This window comes from Oncorhynchus mykiss, chromosome 19 (assembly GCF_057628025.1).
Source record: "Oncorhynchus mykiss isolate SJ-2025 chromosome 19, ASM5762802v1, whole genome shotgun sequence".
NCBI lineage: Eukaryota > Metazoa > Chordata > Actinopteri > Salmoniformes > Salmonidae > Oncorhynchus > Oncorhynchus mykiss.
The window spans coordinates 26,061,726-26,084,058 of record NC_143040.1 but is presented as its reverse complement, the minus strand read 5'-3'; the positions used below and the strand labels follow the sequence as shown (position 1 = coordinate 26,084,058).

The window sequence follows — 22,333 nt, the reverse complement described above, 5'->3', positions numbered from 1 at the left end:
CAAATGGGCGAGCAGGCCGTTCCCATTCAGTTGTCAAAATGTGTATTATGAGTATTGAGATTTTTTGCCCCCGCCTGCTGTGTACCGAAGTCGGTAGACAGTGTCCTTGGCTCCCACCTGCTAAACCTAAAACTGCCTTCAACATCATTACCAGAATTGCGCGAAAACAGTGCCCAACAGGCAGGGGCGAAGGACACGGTCTACTGGTCGTCACCGCTAGCACAGCAGGCGGGAGGCTGGGGTGACACTGTGTGCTAGCTTACTACTGTAGTTAACTGGCTTGCACACGGTGACGCCCCCGCCTGCTGTGTACCAGAGTCTTCCTTAGGACAAGCTGGCTAAGCTAGCACACAGTGTCCTTCACTCCCGCCTGCCGAACACCTGCCCTTGCTGTCGTTTACAGAACTGTGGGAAAACTACCCGACAGGCGGGGGTGAAGGACACTACAGGTGTGTATTAGCTATAGCTAACTACCGTTACCGGTGTGTACTAGCTATAGCTAACTACTGTTGTCACCCCTGCCTGTTCTTCTTCTGTGGGGTTTATCGGATGTTGGCATCCAACATTATGGTGCATTACCACCATTTAATCTACTGAAGTGCCCCTGCCTCCCGCCTATGTACTGGAGTCAATTAAAAATTGACCAACAGAAGTATAAAGAGGGGCTCTTGCAGATGCAGGGATGCCTACATGCAGGAACACCCCAAATTGCGGGCTGCAGTTGCACCCTTCTCAATGTAAGAGGACCTCTGTATATACATATTTGCAGAAAGCCAATAAAATGTATCTTTGTGGCTTTTGGCGAATGATTTCTAATGTCGTGCTGTTGTTACTTACTGCTTGTAAACACACAGTTCAGTTCAAATTGAATAATGGCAGGCCGGTGAGGCAAATAGCTTATTTCCATATAGACCTATTGTAGCTCTGATTGGCTATGGTGCATCGGTCTGTGTAGAGTCCGGTCCTGAACAAGATTGCCACGTTTTTTGGGGGGTAGGTTTTATGCCGTGTCTATTAAATTGCCCAAATGCACGGTCGCTTTACCACAATAGAATTTTCACAAATACCTTACCCTACGTCCTTCCCAAACATTCTAGGAAAGTGTGAAAGTATTTCAATAACCATATCTAAAGTGTTCCCTTGTCAGAAAATGTAAACAAAAGATATCATATTCTTCCTGGGGGTGTATATGAACGGATTTTTCTAAGATTTCATGTTGCTAAAAAGCTGTCACTTTCTCTTTAAGTGACTGACATAACGAGAGAAACCGCTGATGCACGACCAAATTTCTAAACTGCACCTTGTGTATTCTACTAATCTAACTCGGAACAATAAGTTGAGACCTCGACTGAGTTCCAAAAAATGTATCCGAGGACCTTCAAAAGGAGTGGTTCGCAGCCACCCGTCCTTTTTCAAGGGTGTTCACACATAAAATTATTAATTCATTCAAGGTTTATACAAATAAGTCCATTCAATATAGAATTGTTTCAGAAAAACAATAGTTCAAACCCTAGAACCCACCATTGTTCCCTTAGGTTTATTACTGGTCATGGTTACAGAACTCACCATTGTGCCCTTAGGTTTATTACTGGTTATGGTTACAGAACTCACTATTGTGCCCTTAGGTTTATTACTGGTCATGGTTACAGAACTCACCATTGTGCTCTTAGGTTTATTACTGGTCATGGTCACAGAACTCACCATTGTGCCCTTAGGTTTATTACTGGTCATGGTTACAGAACTCACCATTGTGCTCTTAGGTTTATTACTACTCATGGTTACAGAACTCACCATTGTGCCCTTAGGTTTATTACTGGTTATGGTCACAGAACTCACCATTGTGCCCTTAGGTTTATTACTGGTCATGGTTACAGAACTCACCATTGTGCTCTTAGGTTTATTACTGGTCATGGTTACAAAACTCACCATTGTGCTCTTAGGTTTATTACTGGTCATGGTTACAGAACTCACCATTGTGTTTTGTATCAAAAAGTGGGTTGGGTCTCTTTGCATGTAAGGAGAGAGCAGCATTTGCTTGTGTTTATCTACAAGGCACTCATGCAGAAACTTCCTATGTATCTATCATCATGAATTCAATTTAGATTTACAAATGACCAAAACCCAGTCTCAGGCTTGGATAACCCTGGAGGCCCCTTTGGTCTCCACAGAGTTGGGTAAAGCTGCTTTTAGGGGGGGGGGGGTTGCGCCTTTTGTGGAACCACTTCCAGAGCTCTCTGAAATTAGATGTTCCCCTTGGTCAGTTCAGAGTAATGACCTCTTATGTTGATAAATGTCTGTTTTTCTTCATATGTTTTGTAATTTTATATATTGTATGTGCTTGATGTATTTAAGTAGGGCTCCTCTGTGGAAGAGATCCTAGTCTCAGTATGACTTCCCTGTCAATATAAAGGTTAAATCAAATTTTAAAAAGTACAAGTATATTATTACGGTTATAATGTTGTAGAGAACAATTGCATTATTCATTATATGAGATTTATAATGACATAGGGCAAGGAAAACTACGTCTTGACATTCATTTTGTAGTACTCTCTTGAATTGCCCCGTTTTTCCTCAACATTCTAGACCAGTGGGTGAACACCCTACATACTCTGCCATTGAACTGATTGTGGATGTCAGTGATATACACCTATTGTATTCGGCGCATGTGACAAATACACATTTGATATAGCTGAATGAGATAAAGTACCTACTTTTCCTTTCAGCTGGTTGTGGATGTAGGTGAGGATGAGGCGAGGGATCTCCACCAGGGTGATGATGAAGGAGCCTTTGGCCACGGTGCCCAGATGGTAGCGGGTCAGACGCAGCATAGACGACACGATGGGGGTCATGGGCAGTTGAGATTTATTCCTGATGTCCACCAGAGGATAGAGGAAAAGAAGAAGAGTTGTAAAATAGTCAAATTAACTGATACAGGACTGACTTGGGATTAAATAGTGTTGTCCGTACTAATGGACCAATAAAGCAGGCGCTGTGCTGTAGCTAAGATGGGTGTGCTTTGCACTTTTGGGACAATTCCATTGGTTCAAATGCACCAGGCAAGCTCAATGAAGTGCAGCTAACGTATTTGACAGAAGAAACCCAGAAACCTGTACCCAGGTCTGATATGGGATATTTCCAAGTGAACACATCACAAGCATGCCATTACTTTTATTACATTTCATCACATAGCATTTCATCACATGGCATTTCATCACATAGCATTTCATCACAACAGCATTTCATCACATGGCATTTCATCACATGGCATTTCATCACATAGCATTTCATCACAACACTCTCTCCTGACCTTGTGAAGTAGTAGGTGACCACAGCTCCGGCCACGGTCATCTGCTGGCAGGCCAGGATGAACTGACTGATCCAGATGAGGCCCACAGCGTGGTACCACACCATGTACTGGAGTGGACCTGACATACGAAACTCCACCAGCCCTGTCTCCTCACTCTGCACTGGGCTACCTGTAGGGGTTACACACAGACAGGGTTCGAGGTCGCTCTGCACAGGGGTTCCTGTAGGGGCACACAGCTAAGGTTAGGGGTCAATCTTCTCGTTCTTTACAGGGTTCCCTACAGCCAAGATTAGGGGCAGGCTGATCTCCTCTGATCTGCAAGGCATTCAAGGATCATGATTGTGTTCCTGGAAGATTTTTTGGGGAAAATATTTTCATTCAAATATAATACAGCAAGATGGCACCATTTTGCAACAACAAACACTGCAGCTCGGATGAGTTTGTTGGACACTCTTTTTTAAGGTTATCTAGTTTATCGAACTCTAATCTGAATAACATCCAGGAACAGCTAAAAGGCAGACAGAGGAAGATAGTAGGCAGACAGATTCTACAAAAACAGGTGGCTCTGGTGTTGTTGTTGATGAGGGATATACATGATGTATTGGGTAGATTTCAGAGACCTTTTCTTTGACTGTGCGCCCGAGCTGCCACCCACAGCACCAGACCGACCCAAGAATCTAAATAGGAGTGGGCGTCGAGTCGTGCCACTCTAGCCATGCGCTTTCAGTTCCAAAATGTCACATGAGTGTGTTAATCACATAGAAGCAGGAATTAGAATACTAGAATGGACATGAACCTTCTTGTGATGGTCCTAAGGTCACCCATGCTGGTCAACCATGGTTTGCCAGTGCTGTCATAAGATAGTGTGTAAAATAATGAATGTGAAGGATTTATCTGCACTGTATGTGTGTAGGTCGGTAGAGGAATGTTTCCATAAATGTTTCTAATTAACTGACAATGTGCCAACATTCCATTCAAACAATGCGGTCAATCCACAGTCCTACACTGGCTCAAATCAGTTGATGGGCTGGCGTGGTTACACATGGTCTGCGGTTGTGAAGCCGGTTGGACGTACTGCCAAATTCTCTAAAACGACGTTGGAGGCGGGTTATGGTAGAGAAATTAACATTAAATTCTCTGGCAACAGCTCTGGTGGACATTCCTGCAGTCAGCATGTCAATTGCACGCTCCATCAAAACTTGAGACATCTGTGGCATTGTGTTGTGTGACAAAACTGCACGTTTTAGAGTGGCCTTTTATTGTCCCCAGTACAAGGTGTACCTGTGTAATGATCATGCTATTTAATCAGCTTCTTGATATGCCACAACTGTCAGGTGGATGGATTATCTTGGCAAAGGAGAAATGCCCTCAACATTTTTGAGAAATAAGCTTTTTTTTGCATATGGAACATTTCTGGGCTCTTTATTTCAGCTCATGAAACATGGGAACAACAACTTACCTGTTGCGTTTATATTTTTGTTCAGTATATAATATTTTGTTTAAAACGTTTACATGCTTCGCAAGAATAATGATTTCCCTAATTATCCTGTTTACATGGACACATCTGAAATCAGGCTACCTGATGGGACTTAAATAATTGCAGAAAATCGGCAATGAAAATAAACGTTCCACCAGTGACCATGTTGTTCCACAAGTGACCAAGCCTATTTGATTCTGAGTTCGGACATATAACATTTGTATGTGAAAACTATTTCTAAAATGCATATTTTCAGTTTTTCCGAACTCGCTTCACTCGCGCATATGAGGGAGGCTTGCGCTACCGGTTCTGGCACATACGCACATCAAATACACAGCTGGAATGCTGATTAAGCTGTTTACGCGTCCTAATAATTTGAAAGAATGCTCAGAAAACCAGGTGTTTTAATCAGCGTATGCTTATTTCAATTTTGACCTCACGCCAAATAAGATAAGTAGAGTAAGGTGTTTACATGACTATTTCCATACTCTGCCATAATCATTTTAATATTGAATTATTAGTGTGCATGTAAATGTACTCATATAATAGCACTCACAGCTTTCTAAGAAAACTAAATCTGAGACATTTATGGTCCGTTTACATATATTTGAGAGGCTATTTATACAGACAATGTGTGTAAAACACATATAAACTGTATTTATATGACAATATTTGATATTGACTATAATTCCATTACACAATTTCTGATGCATCACATACCTTACTTCTATTTTCCTGCGTAAGTAAAGACAGGAAATGCATCTCGTGCCTCTACTGTCATTTATTCTAATTCAACTGGTTTTGGATTTCTCCCTGACCAAGATGGCTGCCATTTACACCCCATTATGGAACTTTGTGGGTTTATGACACAGCCCATTTAGTAATTTAATAGGATCTCTATGATTAATCATCACATCACTAGCAGGATGAAATGAACCAAACAGTCCATACTTACAGTATCCAAACTTTCCATAGTGACGCAAGTCCACTCACTACCTTATTATTTTTCGGGGCATAAAACAATTGGAACAAATCTGTAAAAAACAAAATGGTATCCTCGCCAAAAAGGTTTATTTAGACATAAATATCTTGTTGAAAGGGGAAAATAAAGACATTAACAAAAATGTCTGTTTCACAACGTGACAAAGTTGTATTCCATTCTGACCTGTGGTTCCAAGGAAGAGGAACACACCGAGCCAGGAGACCCAGAAGAGCATGAGGCTGAGGAAGGTCCAGAAGGGCTGCAGGGCCAGCAGGGGCAGGTGAGTGAACACCTTGCCCGCTACGTGGAACAGGGTGATGGTCAGTGCCACGCGCTTCCTCATGAAGAACAGCAGCAGCAGCAGGATCACCTGAAAATGGGATACAGGATATGAAGTATTCGGAAAGTATTCAGACCCCTTCACTTTTTCCACATTTTTGTTACGTTACAGCCCTATTCTAAAATGAATTAAATAAAAAATCCTCATCAATCTACACACAATACCCCATGGTGACAAAGCGAAAACAAGTTTTTAGAAATGTTTGCAAATTTATATATGTATTTAAAAAAAAACAGAAACACCTTATTTACATAAGTATTCAGAGCCTTTGCTTTGAGATTAGAAATTGAGCTCAGGTGCATCCTGTTTCCAGTGATCATCCTTGAGATGTTTCTACAACTTGATTGGAGATTATTTGGAAAGGCACACACCTGTCTGTATAAGGTCCCACACTTGACAGTGCAAAAACCAAGCCATGAGGTCGAGAAAATTGTCTGTGGAACTCCGAGACAGGGTTGTGTTGAGACACAGAACTACAGGTACCAAAACATTTCTGCAGCATTGAAGGTCCCCAAGAACACAGTGGCTTCCATCATTCTTAAATTGAAAAAGTTTGGAACCACCAAGACTCTTCCTACAGCTGGCCACCCGGCCAAACTGAGCAATGGGGGCGAAGAGCCTTGGTCAAGGAGGTCACCAAGAACCCGATGGTCACTCTGACAGAGCTCCAGAGTTCCTCTGTGGAGAAGGGAGAACCTTCCAGAAGGACAACCATCTCTGCAGCATCTCTGGCCAGACGGAAGCCACTCCTCAGTGTAAGGCACATAACAGCTTGTTTGAAGTTTGCTAACAAGCACATAAAGACTCTCAGACCATGAGAAACAAGATTCTCTGGTTTGATGAAACCAAGATTGAACTCTTTGGCCTGAATACCAAGTGTCACGTCTGGAGGAAACCTGGCACCATCCCTATGGTGAAGCATGGTGGTGGCAGCATCATGCTGTGGGGATGTTTTTCAGTGTCAGGGACTGGGAGACTAGTCAGGATCGAGGGAAAGATGAACGGAGCAAAGTACAGAGAGATCCTTCTTGAAAACCTGCTCCAGAGCGCTCAGAACCTTAACGACCCTAAGCACACAGTCAAGAAAACTCACATCCAATTCGCGCATATATGTACAAAATGTATTTCAGCAGATTTTGTGTGTTTTTGTGCATTTTTGTGTGGTTCAATTCGTTCGAAAATACACAAATTTATGTGCTACTTAATTCGTGTGAAAATACATTAATTTAACCAGTAGGCACACAAGCCTTTGCAACAACCATATACGCGACTATACCTTACCCTAACCTTAACCCTAACCTTAACCATTCTATTAACTATACCTAACCCTAACTCCAACTGGACCTAATCCTAACCCCCACCCTACGGACAGACGACTCTTTAACCCAACCAATGGGTCAATCTACAAGTGGGCAACCATGGGGCCCACAACTTTGGCCGGCCGCGCCCGGACCCCTCCGGCCTACGCGCATATGTGTGGAGTGCAACCCCTCCCTTCCCCCCTCCGGTTTCCACGTGTCAGAGATGGAAGTGGATCAACCGACTCAAAACTAGAAACCAAACTCCTAGGTTGCACTATGCTTTCCACATCCGTTGACAAGCGGACCTAGACATCATGACCACACCACTCGATATGGACACATGGCAACCAACCGAGGACCAAACCTGCATAAGGTGCGCAACTCAAAGGATTTTGCCTGATCCTACATCGAGTTTAAGAACAAAAATTAAATATAAACTATCGCGTCTATATGGTTGTTGAAAAGGCTTGTGTGTAGCCTACTGGTTCAATTTGTGTATTTTCGCACAAATCAATTTGTGTCTTTTCGCACGAATTAAGAAGCACATAAATTTGTGTCTTTTCTCACGAATTAAGCCAGAAAAACGCACAAAAATGCAAGAAATTTGCTGAAATGCATTTTGTACATATATGCACAAATTGATTGTGAGACTGTGTTGGTATGTGGGAATGCAGTGTTTTCCACTAGTGCCAACCGTCGGCAAAACATCAGATTACAGACTCATTAAATAGCCGCGCTGTTAGGGTTGCGCATTTTGGGGAATATTCAGAGGTGGAAACTTTCTGTGGGAATTAACGGAAATATTACATTAATATTAATACCTTTTAAATGTAGATGTTTTTTACATTGGATATATTTACCACATCATATGTAGACAGAAACATAAACCTTTTACCTTATCATAAGTAGACATAATTGCAAATGATTAAATCCTTCCAATATAAATTTTAAAAAACTATTTAGTTAAGAATTGACCTTTAATTAAATGAGTTGACTCTTCACATGGGATGATTTCACTGAACAACAAAATAAAGTGAATATTGAATGATCCCCAATTATCCATCACATCTCCAAAAACATTTTCAACATACATCTGTAAAATGATAGTCTAGAAACTAAAGGTTTGGTTGTCTTCCTCTCAGACTTCCATATCTTCTCCCTCAATGTCCACCTCTTGAACATCAGACTCTGAGGCCTCATATTCACTGTCACTTTCCAACCTTGTTGAGGATGGCTCATTGTCAGGCTCAAATAGCCTCAAATGTGCCCGGATGCCACCAATTTTTCAACCCTTGTATTGGTCAGCCTGTTGCGTGCTTTGGTGTGCGTGTTCCCAAACAAGGAACAGTTGCGCTCTGAGGCGGCTGATGTTGGTGGGATTTGGAGGATGATGGAGGGAACAGGGGAAAGAGCCTCAGATCCACAAAGTCCCTTCCACCAGGTGGCTAATAAGTTATGTTGGCATGACTGCGATATTGCATCTCCATCCCAAAGCCCTTACTTGGAAGTGTACTTCGCCAGACTGCCAAGAACCTTGCCCTCATCCAGGCCAAGGAGACGAGACACAATAGTGATGACACCATAAGCCTTGTTGATCTCTGCACCAGACTGGGTGCTCTTGCCAGCTTACTTGGCATCCAACATGTACGCTGCAGCATGTATGGGCTTCAGGCAGAAGTCTTCACGCTTTTTGATATATTTCAGAACGGCAGTTTCCTCTGCTTGGAGCAACAGTGAAGTGGGCAGGGCAGTACGTATTTCTTCTCTTACATCTGCAAGCAGAGTCTGAACATCAGACAGGATGGCTTTGTCTCCCTCAAACCGAGCAATGGCTACTGCTATAGGTTTCAGGAGTTTCAGGCTGCTTACCACTCTCTCCCAAAATACATCATCCAGGAGGATCCTCTTGATGGTGCTGTCCACATCGGCAGACTGTGATATGGCCATTTCTTGGAGAGACTTGTTCCCCTCCAGGAGACTGTCAAACATGATGACAACACCACCCCAACGGGTGTTGCTGGGCAGCTTCATTGTGGTGCTCTTATTCTTCTCACTTTGCTTGGTGAGGTAGATTACTGCTATAACTTGATGACCCTTCACATACCCAACCATTTCCTTGGCTCTCTTGTAGAGTGTATCCATTGCTTTCAGTGCCATGATGTCCTTGAGGAGCAGATTCAATGCATGAGCAGCACAGCCAATGGGTGTGATGTGAGGGTAGGACTCCACTTTAGACCAAGCAGCCTTCATGTTCGCAGCATTGTCTGTCACCAGTGCAAATAAATTCTGTGGGCCAAGGTCATTGATGACTGCCTTCAGCTCATCTGCAATGTAGAGACTGGTGTGTCTGTTGTCCCTTGTGTCTGTGCTCTTGTAGAATAGTGGTTGAGGGGTGGAGATGATGTAGTTCATTATTCCTTGCCCACAAACATTCAACCACCCATCAGAGATGATTGCAATACAGGCTGCTTTCTCTATGATTTCCTTTACCTTCACTTGAACTCTGTTGAACTCTGCATCCAGGAAATGAGTAGATAAAGCATGTCTGGTAGGAGGGGTGTAAGCTGGGCAAAGAACATTCAAAAATCTCTTCCAATACACATTGCTTATGAGCATGAGAGGTGAACCAGTTGCATACACAGCTCGAGCAAGAAATTCATCAGTATTTCTCTGACTATGTTCCACCATTGAGTCAAAAACACTTCTGATTCCAGGAGGACCATGAGCTGTTGCTATCAATAAGGTGTCTGATTCCTAATTTTCACCTCGAATAGAAGTAGAGGGACTTCTCAGAGGTTACTTGTTATGATTGCTGTGGGAACTTTATGCACTTGGCCAGATGATTCTGCATCTTTGTTGCATTCTTTCTTTGGCTGGATTGGGTTCTGAGCGCCGTTCTCAGATTATGCTTTTTCCGTAAAGTTTTTTTAAAATCTGACACAGCGGTTGCATTAAGGAGAAGTCTATCTTTAATTCTGTGAATAACAGTTGTATCTTTTATCAATGTTTATTATGAGTATTTCTGCAAAATCACTGGATGTTTTGGAATCAAAACATTACTGCACGTAATGCGCCAATGTAAACTGAGATTTTTGGATATAAATATGCACATTATTGAACAAAACATACATGTGTTGTGTAACATGATGTCCTATGAGTGTCATCTGATGAAGATCATCAAAGGTTAGTGATTAATTTGATCTCTATTTCTGCTTTTTGTGACTCCTATTTTTGTCTGGAAAAATGGCTGTGTATTTTTTTGACTTGGCTATGATCTAACATAATCATAAGTTGTGCTTTTGCTGTAAAGCATTTTTTAAATCGGACATGATGGGTAGATTAATAAATCCTCTTATGGATAGGGGAGGCGCTAGCGTCTCAACTGGCCAATTGCCAGGGGAAATGCAGAGCGACAGATTAAAAAAAAATGATATAAAATTCAAACTTTCATTAAATCACACATGTAAGATACTCAATTAAAGCTACACTCGTTGTGAATACAGCCAACATGTCCGATTTTAAAAATGCTTTTCGGCGAAAGCATAAGAAGCTATTATCTGATAGCCTGCAGACATCTGCACCAGCAGTAAACAAAGGAGCTAGCGTAGCAGGCGCTACACAAAACGCTGAAATAAAATATAAAATATGCATTACCTTTGACGAGCTTCTTTTGTTGGCACTCCAATATGTCCCATAAACATCACAATTGGTCCTTTTGTATGATTAATTCCGTCCATATATATCAAAAATGTCCATTTATGAAGCGCGTTTGATCCAGAAAAAAACAGCTTAGAAAAACACAACGTCACTACAAAATATTTCCAAACTTGCCTATAAACTTGCCAAAATATTTCAAACTACTTTTGTAATACAACGTTAGGTATTTTTAAACGTTAATAATCGATACATTTGTAGACGGGGCAATCTGTATTCAATACATGAACGAAAAGAAAAAAGCTCTGCTCTTCACATCTTGCGCAACTCACAAAAGTGTCCTCTGTTCCGAGTTGGCCTACTTCCTCATAAGACAAAGGAATAACCTCAACCATATTCCAAAGACTGGCGACATCGTGTGGAAGTGGTAGGAACTGAACATAGGTTCCTATTAAATATCCAATGGCAAAGACAATATAGGGAACAGAGATGGGAAAAAAAGAAAAAAAATTCTGAACAGTTAGTCCTCTGGGTTTTGCCTGCTACATAAGTTCTGTTATACTCACAGATATGATTCAAACAGTTTTAGAAACTTCAGAGTGTTTTCTATCCAACTCTATGAATAATATGCATATCTTATATTCTTGGCATGAGCAGCAGGAAGTTGAAATTGGGCAGCTATTTATCCAAAGGTTAAAATTCTGCCCCCTAGCTTTAAGAGGTAAGATGTTTATCTTTCATTTGCTGTATTGGACTTGTTATTGTGTGAAAGTTACATATTTCAAAAATATTTTGGAATTTCGTGCGCTGCCTTTTCAGCGGAATGTTGTCGAGGGGTTCCGCTAGTGGAACGCCTGCCCTAGAAATGTTAACAGGCTCAAGCAACCTAAAACCCACATGGTAGCAAACACTAACTAGCAGAAATTGTTAACAAGTTAGAAATGATTTAAACACACTTTGCTGTAGGCTACTATTTACTTGTTAAAAGAAAATTATGTATCTCGAATAAAATACATTCACCCCGCCTAGTATTGTAATCAAAACTTACCAGAAAGCATGTAGTCCTTGGCTCAGACAGTGTAGTAGTGTGGGCTCAATAGCATCTCATTAGTGAGCAAGAAAGATCTTGAGAATCAGCTGTACATGTGATGGAAGAGTGCACTGCACATGTGATGGAATGTGTGCACTGTGCATGCAGAGGGTTGCAATTCTATTGAACTGGGGATAGTTTCACCAAAATATGCCACAAGACCTAGATTTGCCTTGTGTGTATCCCACAAAAACGTTTCACTGTTATAAGCTAACTTTTTTGATGAATTTAAGCAAAATTCCAGTGCTTAACTTCCCACCGGAACCCTAATCATGAGTGTTGGGCCAGTAACCCAAAGGTCGCTGGTTCAATATCCCTGGTTCAATATCCCTGAGGTGAAAAATCTGTAAGAGCATAAGCTAAGTCTAAAATGTAAATATGGGTCCGGCCATTTCTGTCTTTTTCTTGTTGCTTAAACAAATCTGGTCTTGAAGAGCAAATACTTGAAAACCCAGTACAGTAGAAACACACGGTACCCATATAAAACAGAGAAATCACAACACATGGCAACACAAGCACGCATGCACACACACACGTACCGTGAAGACGGTGGCAATGACAGCGTAGACCAGCAGAGCCTGGACGTTGCCTGTGGCCAACTGCTGTTGGGGTGTTGGGGTGTTACCAGTCTGGTCAGTCAGATTCATCCTGTGGTCCACATAGAGCCACCACAGAACCCCGGTCCCGCCTGAAACGCACAAGGACGAAACCATTAGGCTACCATTGGGTTCAGGCTAATACTGGGTAAAATGTAGTTTTCTGGTTGTAAACTGGTTTCTGGATGGATATCAGAGAAGAACCAGGTAAAGACTAGTGATGGGTTGTTTGAGAACGGCCGGCTCTTTTCGAACAGCGGAAATTGAATTGCACCTGTTCATTTGGCTTCCTGATTTGCATACTGCTACTACTGCTTTTTGAGCTCCTGACAACAATTATCTGGATATTAGATCTAAAAACATTATCTGGAGATCAGATATAAAAACATTATCTGGAGATCAGATATAAAAACGTTATCTGGTGATCAGTTCTAAAAACATTATCTGGAGATCAGTTCTAAAAACATTATCTGGAGATCAGATATAAAAACATTATCTGGAGATCAGATATAAAAACATTATCTGGAGATCAGTTCTAAAAACATTTATAAAAACATTCTCCAGAGATCAGTTTTAAAACATTATCTGGAGATCAGATATAAAAACATTATCCGGAGATCAGTTATAAAAACATTATCTGGAGATCAAATATAAAAACATTATCCGGAGATCAGTTATAAAAACATTATCTGGAGATCAGTTATAAAACATTATCCGGAGATCAAATGTAAAAACATTATCCAGAGATCAGTTATAAAACATTATCTGGAGATCAGATATAAAAACATTATCTGGAGATCAGTTATAAAAACATTATCCAGAGATCAGTTATAAAAACATTATCTGGAGATCAGATGTAAAAACATTATCTGGAGATCAGTTATAAAAACATTATCCAGAGATCAGTTATAAAAACATTATCCGGAGATCAGTTATAAAAACATTATCCGGAGATCAGTTATAAAAACATTATCTGGAGATCAGTTATAAAAACATTATCCGGAGATCAGTTATAAAAACATTATCTGGAGATCAGATATAAAAACATTATCCGGAGATCAGTTATAAAAACATTATCCAGAGATCGGTTATAAAAACATTATCTGGAGATCAGATATAAAAACATTATCTGGAGATCAGATATAAAAACATTATCTGGAGATCAGATATAAAAACATTATCTGGAGATCAGATATAAAAACATTATCCGGAGATCAGTTCTAAAAACATTATCTGGAGATCAGTTCTAAAAACATTATCTGGAGATCAGTTCTAAAAACATTATCTGGAGATCAGTTATAAAAACATTATCCAGAGATCAGTTATAAAAACATTATCTGGAGATCAGATGTAAAAACATTATCTGGAGATCAGTTATAAAAACATTATCCAGAGATCAGTTATAAAAACATTATCCGGAGATCAGTTATAAAAACATTATCCGGAGATCAGTTATAAAAACATTATCTGGAGATCAGTTATAAAAACATTATCCGGAGATCAGTTATAAAAACATTATCTGGAGATCAGATATAAAAACATTATCCGGAGATCAGTTATAAAAACATTATCCAGAGATCGGTTATAAAAACATTATCTGGAGATCAGATATAAAAACATTATCTGGAGATCAGATATAAAAACATTATCTGGAGATCAGATATAAAAACATTATCTGGAGATCAGATATAAAAACATTATCCGGAGATCAGTTCTAAAAACATTATCTGGAGATCAGTTCTAAAAACATTATCTGGAGATCAGATGTAAAAACATTATCTGGAGATCAGTTCTAAAAACATTATCCAGAGATCAGTTCTAAAAACATTTATAAAAACATTATCCAGAGATCGGTTATAAAAACAGTATCCGGAGATCAGATATAAAACATTATCTGGAGATCAGATCTAAAACATTATCCGGAGATCAGATATAAAAACATTATCCGGAGATCAGTTATAAAACATTATCTGGAGATCAGTTCTAAAAACATTATCTGGAGATCAGTTCTAAAAACATTATCTGGAGATCAGTTCTAAAAACATTTATAAAAACATTATCCAGAGATCGGTTATAAAAACATTATCCGGAGATCAGATATAAAACATTATCTGGAAATCAGATCTAAAACATTATCCGGAGATCAGATATAAAAACATTATCCGGAGATCAGTTATAAAACATTATCCGGAGATCAGTTGTAAAAACATTATCTGCAGATTGGAATTCCTTACAGCAGGGACAGTAGATAGTGAGGAGAAAGTTTCATTCTGGTCCATGCTCAATTTTTGCAGTGTGTTTTTGCAAGCAATCTGATTTCGTGAGGTAACATTGATTTGAACTCACATTTCACAATCTGACATAATGCTAGGCGACCGTTTAGGCTTTACAATAGAAATGTGGTTTTTCATACCTTTTTTAAGCACTACAGAATGAAGGAAGAGACGTTTGGGAGCCAAATGAACGGCTCGTTTTAGGTGAGTGGAGCCAAAAGATCCGGCTCACCGAAAAGACTCGGAAGGCCCATCACTAGTAAAGACGTCTCTTTCATGACATCACTGAGACGTCGGTAAGAGGGAAGCTTACCTAAAGAGCCCAGAACCACGAGGGCTGTGAGCATCCAGACCAGCACGACAGAGATGTAGCGAATCACCACCATCAGGATTATGGAGAGGACTAGAGACAGAGGGGATAGAAATAAAAGAGACGAAACGATGCTATTGTCATGACATAAAAATGCCTTATTATTGTATAACGCTACGATTCTTGCTGCTATATTTATTGAAACACAAGGCTGATGTTTCGTGTAAATTTAAGGGGGAGGGAGGACTACTTATTTTGAATGCCAGCGCTCTACAGTGCGACCTTTTTACTTGCATTATGCGCTTAAATATTTTGCTGTGCGACCTGGCATTTTTATTTAGGAGCACCAGTGCGCCTAGAATGAAAATCACCCAGATGATAATTGTTGCAATGACTAGGCGACTTCACTGTACTGCAGCCCGAGTGCCATGGGGCATACACTGAGCGCAGATTCACGACTGTCATGCTTCCACTATTACTGCAAAGAAAACGGCTCAAATATTCTCCACTGTGCTCCGAATTTCTTTGTGTGCTCCTAAACGTTTTTTTTTTTTTTTTTTAAGTCGGCATGGAGCCCTGGATGCCGTCAGATCTCCAGGAGACATTTCCTGTTATCATTTCCTGACCCCGTCTCAGGAAAGGCAACTTTCTAGGGGGAGAGCAGAGGCCTCTGAGGCACAATCAAATCAAGCAGTATACAGAGAGCGAGAGAAGTTATTTAGGATATGCACTATTATGCTTTAGGAGGCTATACGGACAGGTAGAACATAAAACGCCACTTTAGAATGCACAGTACCTAGAGCCAGCACACAGAGGCCCATGATAATCTCCTTGCTGGCCATCACCCCGGCGATGACCCTGTGCAGCATGCTGTTGTCACTGACGAAGGTGACGAAGGCCTCAGCGAACTGGGCATAGCAGGAGATGTCCACGGGGGTACAGCGGTGGAACACCGGGAGAGACTTACTGCACAAGGGGAGAGGATGGGGAAAATGGTATCGTCAACATAAGTCTCGCTAGTGTCATTATATTTACTCGCTGTTGACTTGACACTGGTAAAAGGACTGTACCTTGGTGGCACGGGGAGTTTGGGGCACTTTTTGGATCTCTCTCCGTGGCTTGGATACCTGGAGACTGGAATGTCGTATGAGCAGAGCTCCGATCCTATGTAAAAGTGGAGAAATAGGAAGTAAACTTTGTGCAATTGATTTTCACCAATTACCAATGGAATAAATGCATACGGTACGGATTAGAGCAGGAAGAACTCTCACCATTTTGCAGTGCAAACTTTTTGACGTCAGTGTACGTCTTGAGCTCTCTGTCTGGACACCTGGACACACAGAGGGCCATGGACTTGATCTTCCTGTTCAGGATGTCAATGTTGCAGGGGTCCAGGAAGAAGACATACCTGGGAAAGGTCAAAGAACAGGACCTCAATAAGGATGGAGGGAAGTATAAAAACGTCCTGAAAAGAGGGAGATGGAATGTATTTGCCAATGGCCCAAGTCAAGTAAGACGGAACTAAACATCTGCACATTTGAGTGACATCCTTGAATGTTGGAAAATGTACGGTTCCATCCTGCAATACAATAAACTGCATATTGTCCTAAGTATATTTTCATTGTGGACTTTTTGACTAGGTAGGTTGTGTAAAATGTTGATGTGGGATAGAGCTTAGCAAACAGTCAAATCTCTGTAGCCAAAACGCCCCTGCTGCTCCCTCAGTCAAAACGTCAATGGGCAACCAGCCCAGCTTAAGAAACAAAGCCCATTGTCTCATTGAAACTGTTCCTAGAGACTGCGAGAATGGAAACTTACTGGACTGAATGTATGAACAATTTATTAGAATATCTTCCCAAAAAAAAGAACATGGACATGAATTAATGCAAAACATTGTTGCACTCAGGCTACATGTGAAATGGCACCCTATTCCCTAGTGGACTATTATTGACCACCAGCTCTGGTCAAAAAGAGTTTTTTTCTGACCACAAGTAACAAGAAGTGAGTATAGTAACATTTAGAGTAAAGTGTCTTACAGTAATGAACTGTGCTGGCAAACTGAATAAGCAAAAAGGCGGGGGGGGGGGGGGGGGGGGCCTGAATGCTGATTGGCCGACAGCCGTGGTATATCAGACCGTGTACCACGGGTATGACAAAACAGTTATGTTTACTGCTCTAATTACGTTGGTAACCCGTTTATAATAGCAATAAGACACCTCAGGGGTTTGTGGTTAAGGGTTGTTCTATCGCATGGCACAACAAGGAGTGTCTGGATACAGCCCTTAGCTGTGGTATATTGGCCATATACCACAAACCCATGAGGTGTCTTATTGCTATTATAAACGGGTTACCAACGTAATTAGAGCAGTAAACATAACTGTTTTGTCATAGCCGTGGTACACGGTCTGATATACCACGGCTTTCAGCCAATCAGCATTCAGGGCTCCCAGTTTATAATCCTCTGTAACCCAATGATCTCACTAGTTAAGCCATCAACAGAACAAATGAGCATCGAGGCTTTAACAGGCCTTGCATCAGATGAGCAAGAGAGTATAAGTGGCAAACTGGATTACAAAATTACAAGATCCATGTTTGTGCACCAGTAATGTTAAACTACCACAACAAAGGCTTGTCGATTGTGGAGAGGAAGGGGGAGAGGAGCTAGCCTGGTTAAATCACACTGAACAATGGTGAAGGTTGTGTTCTGTCTGGTTTAACCAGGCTAGGAGAGAGGAGTCAAAACCTGCTGAGCCTACATTGTCATGGGAGTGGAAAGCTCAACCAAAACATTGTTATTACTTTGCTATTCCATGATAGGCTAATAACTGGTAAGCATCCATCTCGAGATTATCCACATTTCCAGCGCAACTTACTTGTTGTCGGTCTGATCCCGGCCACTGAGTTCGACCCCCTCGATCTTCCCGTTCTTCTGACCGCAGGTGTTACCGTAGCTGTCGTAGCCAGAGATGAGCCTGGATGCAGCTCCCGTGGAAATGGAGAAACCAGCGATACAGGCCTACCGGGGAAGCAGCTTCCATTAATAACAACATGATCATCATCATCACCACCACCATCATCATGATGACAATGCACAAAACAATATCAGGGTAGAGCTGAACTACGCTGGTAATTACAATAATCAGTATATAACGCCATGTACTAAATGAACCATCGAATAACCTTCGCGAACCATAAACAGTGTCATTTTATTCCATACATGCAATCGAACAGAATAGGTGCCAAACAATGTACCACTATGCCTCATGTGGTTGGATTGACCAGTGTGCTTCATATTATCATATGTCATTACAGTTAACAGTGCCAGTCCTATATAATGTCCGCTTACTGAAAAAAAAAAGAGAGATCAATAAGATCTGCATGTGCTCAATGTAAGCCCGAGTAAAGTGTTGCACACTCAGCATGGGGCGCGTTTGAGTGGCAAGGCGAAAGCAGCCGTCTGTAGACTGAAGTCGACGAGCACCGACAGATTTTTTTTTGTTGTTGCAGCGTATGGGACATGCTCTGTTTGCCGTTACTTCACGCCCTTGTACCTTCCTCATTGTTATTTGTGATTGCGCAACATAGACTTGTAACAGATGGGACAAAATGGAGTCCAAGGTTCTTGCTGCATGGTAATTGATTGCAGGTCAGCATCAGTAGAGACCGTTGTGTGTTTCTTTCATTCTCAGCCTTTATGTTGCTTGTCAGTAAGCAGAATTTGATTAAGTCGCATGAAGGAGGAAACGCTCACTGTACAGAAACGTATTAGACTGTATATGTACCAGTGTATCAGTTCAAATAAGTTACTCGGGGAAACAATATGCCTAGCAATATGCCAAACAGTCATATGCACTTAGTATTGACCCCGTGACTGGTGTCTGGGGTACTTGCTTATTACGGGATGGTTTCCTGAACACACATTAATTGCCAGTGTAGAAAACATCTTACAATTGTAATAAGCCTGTGTGTAGCTGGTGTAGAGGAGTCAGGAGTAGGACAGCAGATATGAGTAATCGACGTAATATTTACTCAAATATATTCTCAAATACAACACAAATAAACGAGCCCACAATAACGGGCCGTATTACATACAAACAATCACTCACAAACAAACATGGGGGAACAGAGGGTTAAATAATGAACAAGTCATTGGGGAATTGAAACCAGGTGTGTAAAACAAAGACAAAACAAATGGAAAATGAAAAGTGGATGGGCGATGGCTAGAAGGCCGGTGACCGCCGAACGCCGCCCGGACAAGGAGAGGGACCGACTTCCGGCGGAAGTCGTGACAACAATGACCCATGTGTAGCCTACAATACGTATTAAATTGTATTCACACTAAATATACACCCAACAAGTTTGAATTTGTTTGGTGACAACAATATTACAGACAAGACATGTTGTAGGCTATGACATGGGACACAACATTACAGTAATATTTAAATAAACCCATTAGCTGTATTGTCAGCAAGTAGGATATTTAATTTATTTATATTAGAAATGTGGATCACGTGTAGGCCTATGCAATTAGATTGTAAGGATGTAAGGACAAAGATCTATTTAAGCTCTAAATAGTTATCCACACAAAATAGTCCATGTGTATTGGTAATAACCAATGATAAGTGGCAACATCAACAATTTAATAGCATGTAGTGCCTTTTGCTTCCAACAAAACAGAAGGTTGTCTCCCACAATGCTTTGGTTCGGACTTCAAGTTGCAGTTGGTGAGGACAGAGAGGAAAGAAGCGAAGCGAGAGGGATAACTGGGCCCAAAGTCTGTCGTCTCCAGCAGGTGGTGTTTTTGTCGAGGTTAATGAGTGTCAAATTTCATTTAAAAAATGTATTGCTTATTTGCTCTAATATAATTGTTGTCATGATTAGGTTGTTATTTTTTGGGTGTTCAACCTTTATAACTTGGCAAGTCAGTTAAGAACAAACTCCTTTTTACAATGACAGCCAAGGAACAATGGGTTAACTGCCTCGTTCAGGGGCAAAACTACAGATTTTTACCTTGTCAGCTCGGGGATTCGATCTAGCAACCTTTCGGTTATGGGCCCAACGCTCTAACCACTAAGCAACCTGCCACTGATACTCATATAAATAGGACACCATACATCCCAGCAACTTTGAGAACAAACTATCAGAGTTATACCTGGTCGTTACTAGTTAACACAGCCACAAAGTCATAAACCCTGCCTATTTCTACAATTTAACTTCTCCAAATGTGATTTTAAACCTAACCACACTGCTAACATTATGCCTAACCCTAAACCTTACATTTGGACCAAAATGCAAATGTTTGTTTTCATGAATTTTTACGATACACTTTGTGGCTGTGGTAACTAATGAAAAAAATTGTGCCTGGTCGCACGCGTATCTGCCCTCTCATTGGCTAGAATGGTCCCGTCTGATCTGATTATCTAGTCAATATAACGGATAATCTGTGGTGAGGAGCGACTGCAATCTAAAGATCATGACCTTTGATCACATGGTTGTTGTAAAAGTCATGCAGTCGACATGTAGTCCCAAATCGAACAATGTTTATAATAACGCTACACACTTTGAAAGGCGGTGACCAAAATTAGTCAAAGTCTTGACGAAAGTGATCAGCTCGAACGCGCCCATGGTCATCTACAAAGAAACCACAGCAAACTCACCATTCCCGTACAGAACAATGCGAATATGATGAGCCATGGAATATCCGTGCAGCTTCGATCCTCCAATGGTTTCCACTCGCGCTGCTTTTGCTAACAAATAAAAGTTGGAAACAATCAAATTCGTCATCTGTGAACGCCTGGTGCATGCACAACACTGGTTTAACCTGGCGTGCCCCCCCCCCCCCCCTCTTAGTCAGTGCTAACACACAGAAATACTGTATACTATTTGCCTAAATAACTTACTTTCACCTAAATTAACATGAAAGCGTTTATTTTAGACACGGAAGTAGTCCGTTGTTTAAGTGTAAACAACTATAGTTAATTACATACAGTACAGACAACGCCGCGAAAGATCTGCAAGACAGTCGATAACAACTTGTTCGTTTTTGTAGCTAAATGGGTATGTTACCCCAAACAGATAATGTTAGCAACTAGTTTGGAACATCTAAAAATGTCTAGCTAGCTAGTAACAAACGTTTTGTCTTAAATATCCCTAAACCCGATTACCTCTGAACTGCCACAGCATCCCATTGTTGACAGGCGATTTAGGGAGTGACTGGAACTTCCAAAACACAAAAAGTGCCTGCAAAACTTCCTTGCCTGTAACACTGCGCTTGTAAAGAGATTAGATGCAAGGATGTGTATGCACATGCGATGAACTTTTTCCTTGTGAACGAGGGGAAAGTGTCACTGCAATCATACGTTTTTTTTCTAATATTATTTTATGGCACTGAAAGGCTTTCACTGTAAGCTAAACGTTGGATGCAATGCTGAAAACCCATAGACATTAAAACAGTGAAAACCCCAATGAGTTTACTGCAGACATTCACCTATTGTCGGATAAAAGTTTATGGAAATAAATATGTTTCTATTAAAATGCATGTTATTTTGACATGAATGCAAGTTGCAGAATTTGCTAACTGCTTTAGATAAAACATGCTTTGTTTTATTGTATTTTGACGTGTTGGGGTGTTAGTTGACACAGTACACTTTTGTTATCCAGGAAACAAATGTGCTTTTGTTTGTCTTGGAACATAAAAACCTTCAGCTACTACAGAGCATAAAAAAAGCACCATAAACTTCCACCAGAACCTCAGTGACAATGGCACATTCTCTGACCATCCAGAGCCATTTGTAATGAGCATATCAAAATCATCTGACAATTCAGTGTGAAATGGAATTCTAATCCCACTGCCCTGAGTGATGCCAGTATCTCATGATTTGATTCTGAAGCATAGCACTCTAATCTGTGATGATTCACACACACAAACACCGCCCAGTTGCTGTCTTCTGCTATTAGAATGTTAATATTTTAATATTTATTTCTCTTTGGAAAATGACAGGAG

General features: G+C 40.9%; 1 protein-coding gene across 1 annotated transcript in view; it reads right to left on the bottom strand.

The window, feature by feature from the left end:
* The window catches only part of LOC110497449 (choline transporter-like protein 1), a 35,637-nt gene extending 13,649 nt beyond the window's left edge, over positions 1-21,988 (bottom strand). The window contains exons 1-11 of the mRNA XM_021573554.3: positions 21,495-21,988; positions 20,988-21,077; positions 18,204-18,346; positions 16,602-16,738; positions 16,401-16,494; positions 16,127-16,296; positions 15,334-15,423; positions 12,691-12,839; positions 5,950-6,136; positions 3,308-3,476; positions 2,712-2,868 (exon numbers count right to left, since the gene is read on the bottom strand). Coding sequence (XP_021429229.3) covers positions 2,712-2,868; positions 3,308-3,476; positions 5,950-6,136; positions 12,691-12,839; positions 15,334-15,423; positions 16,127-16,296; positions 16,401-16,494; positions 16,602-16,738; positions 18,204-18,346; positions 20,988-21,077; positions 21,495-21,638 — 1,530 coding nt within the window. The 5' untranslated portion in view covers positions 21,639-21,988. The remainder of the gene's footprint in view (positions 1-2,711; positions 2,869-3,307; positions 3,477-5,949; positions 6,137-12,690; positions 12,840-15,333; positions 15,424-16,126; positions 16,297-16,400; positions 16,495-16,601; positions 16,739-18,203; positions 18,347-20,987; positions 21,078-21,494) is intronic.
* Positions 21,989-22,333: the final 345 nt, after the last annotated feature.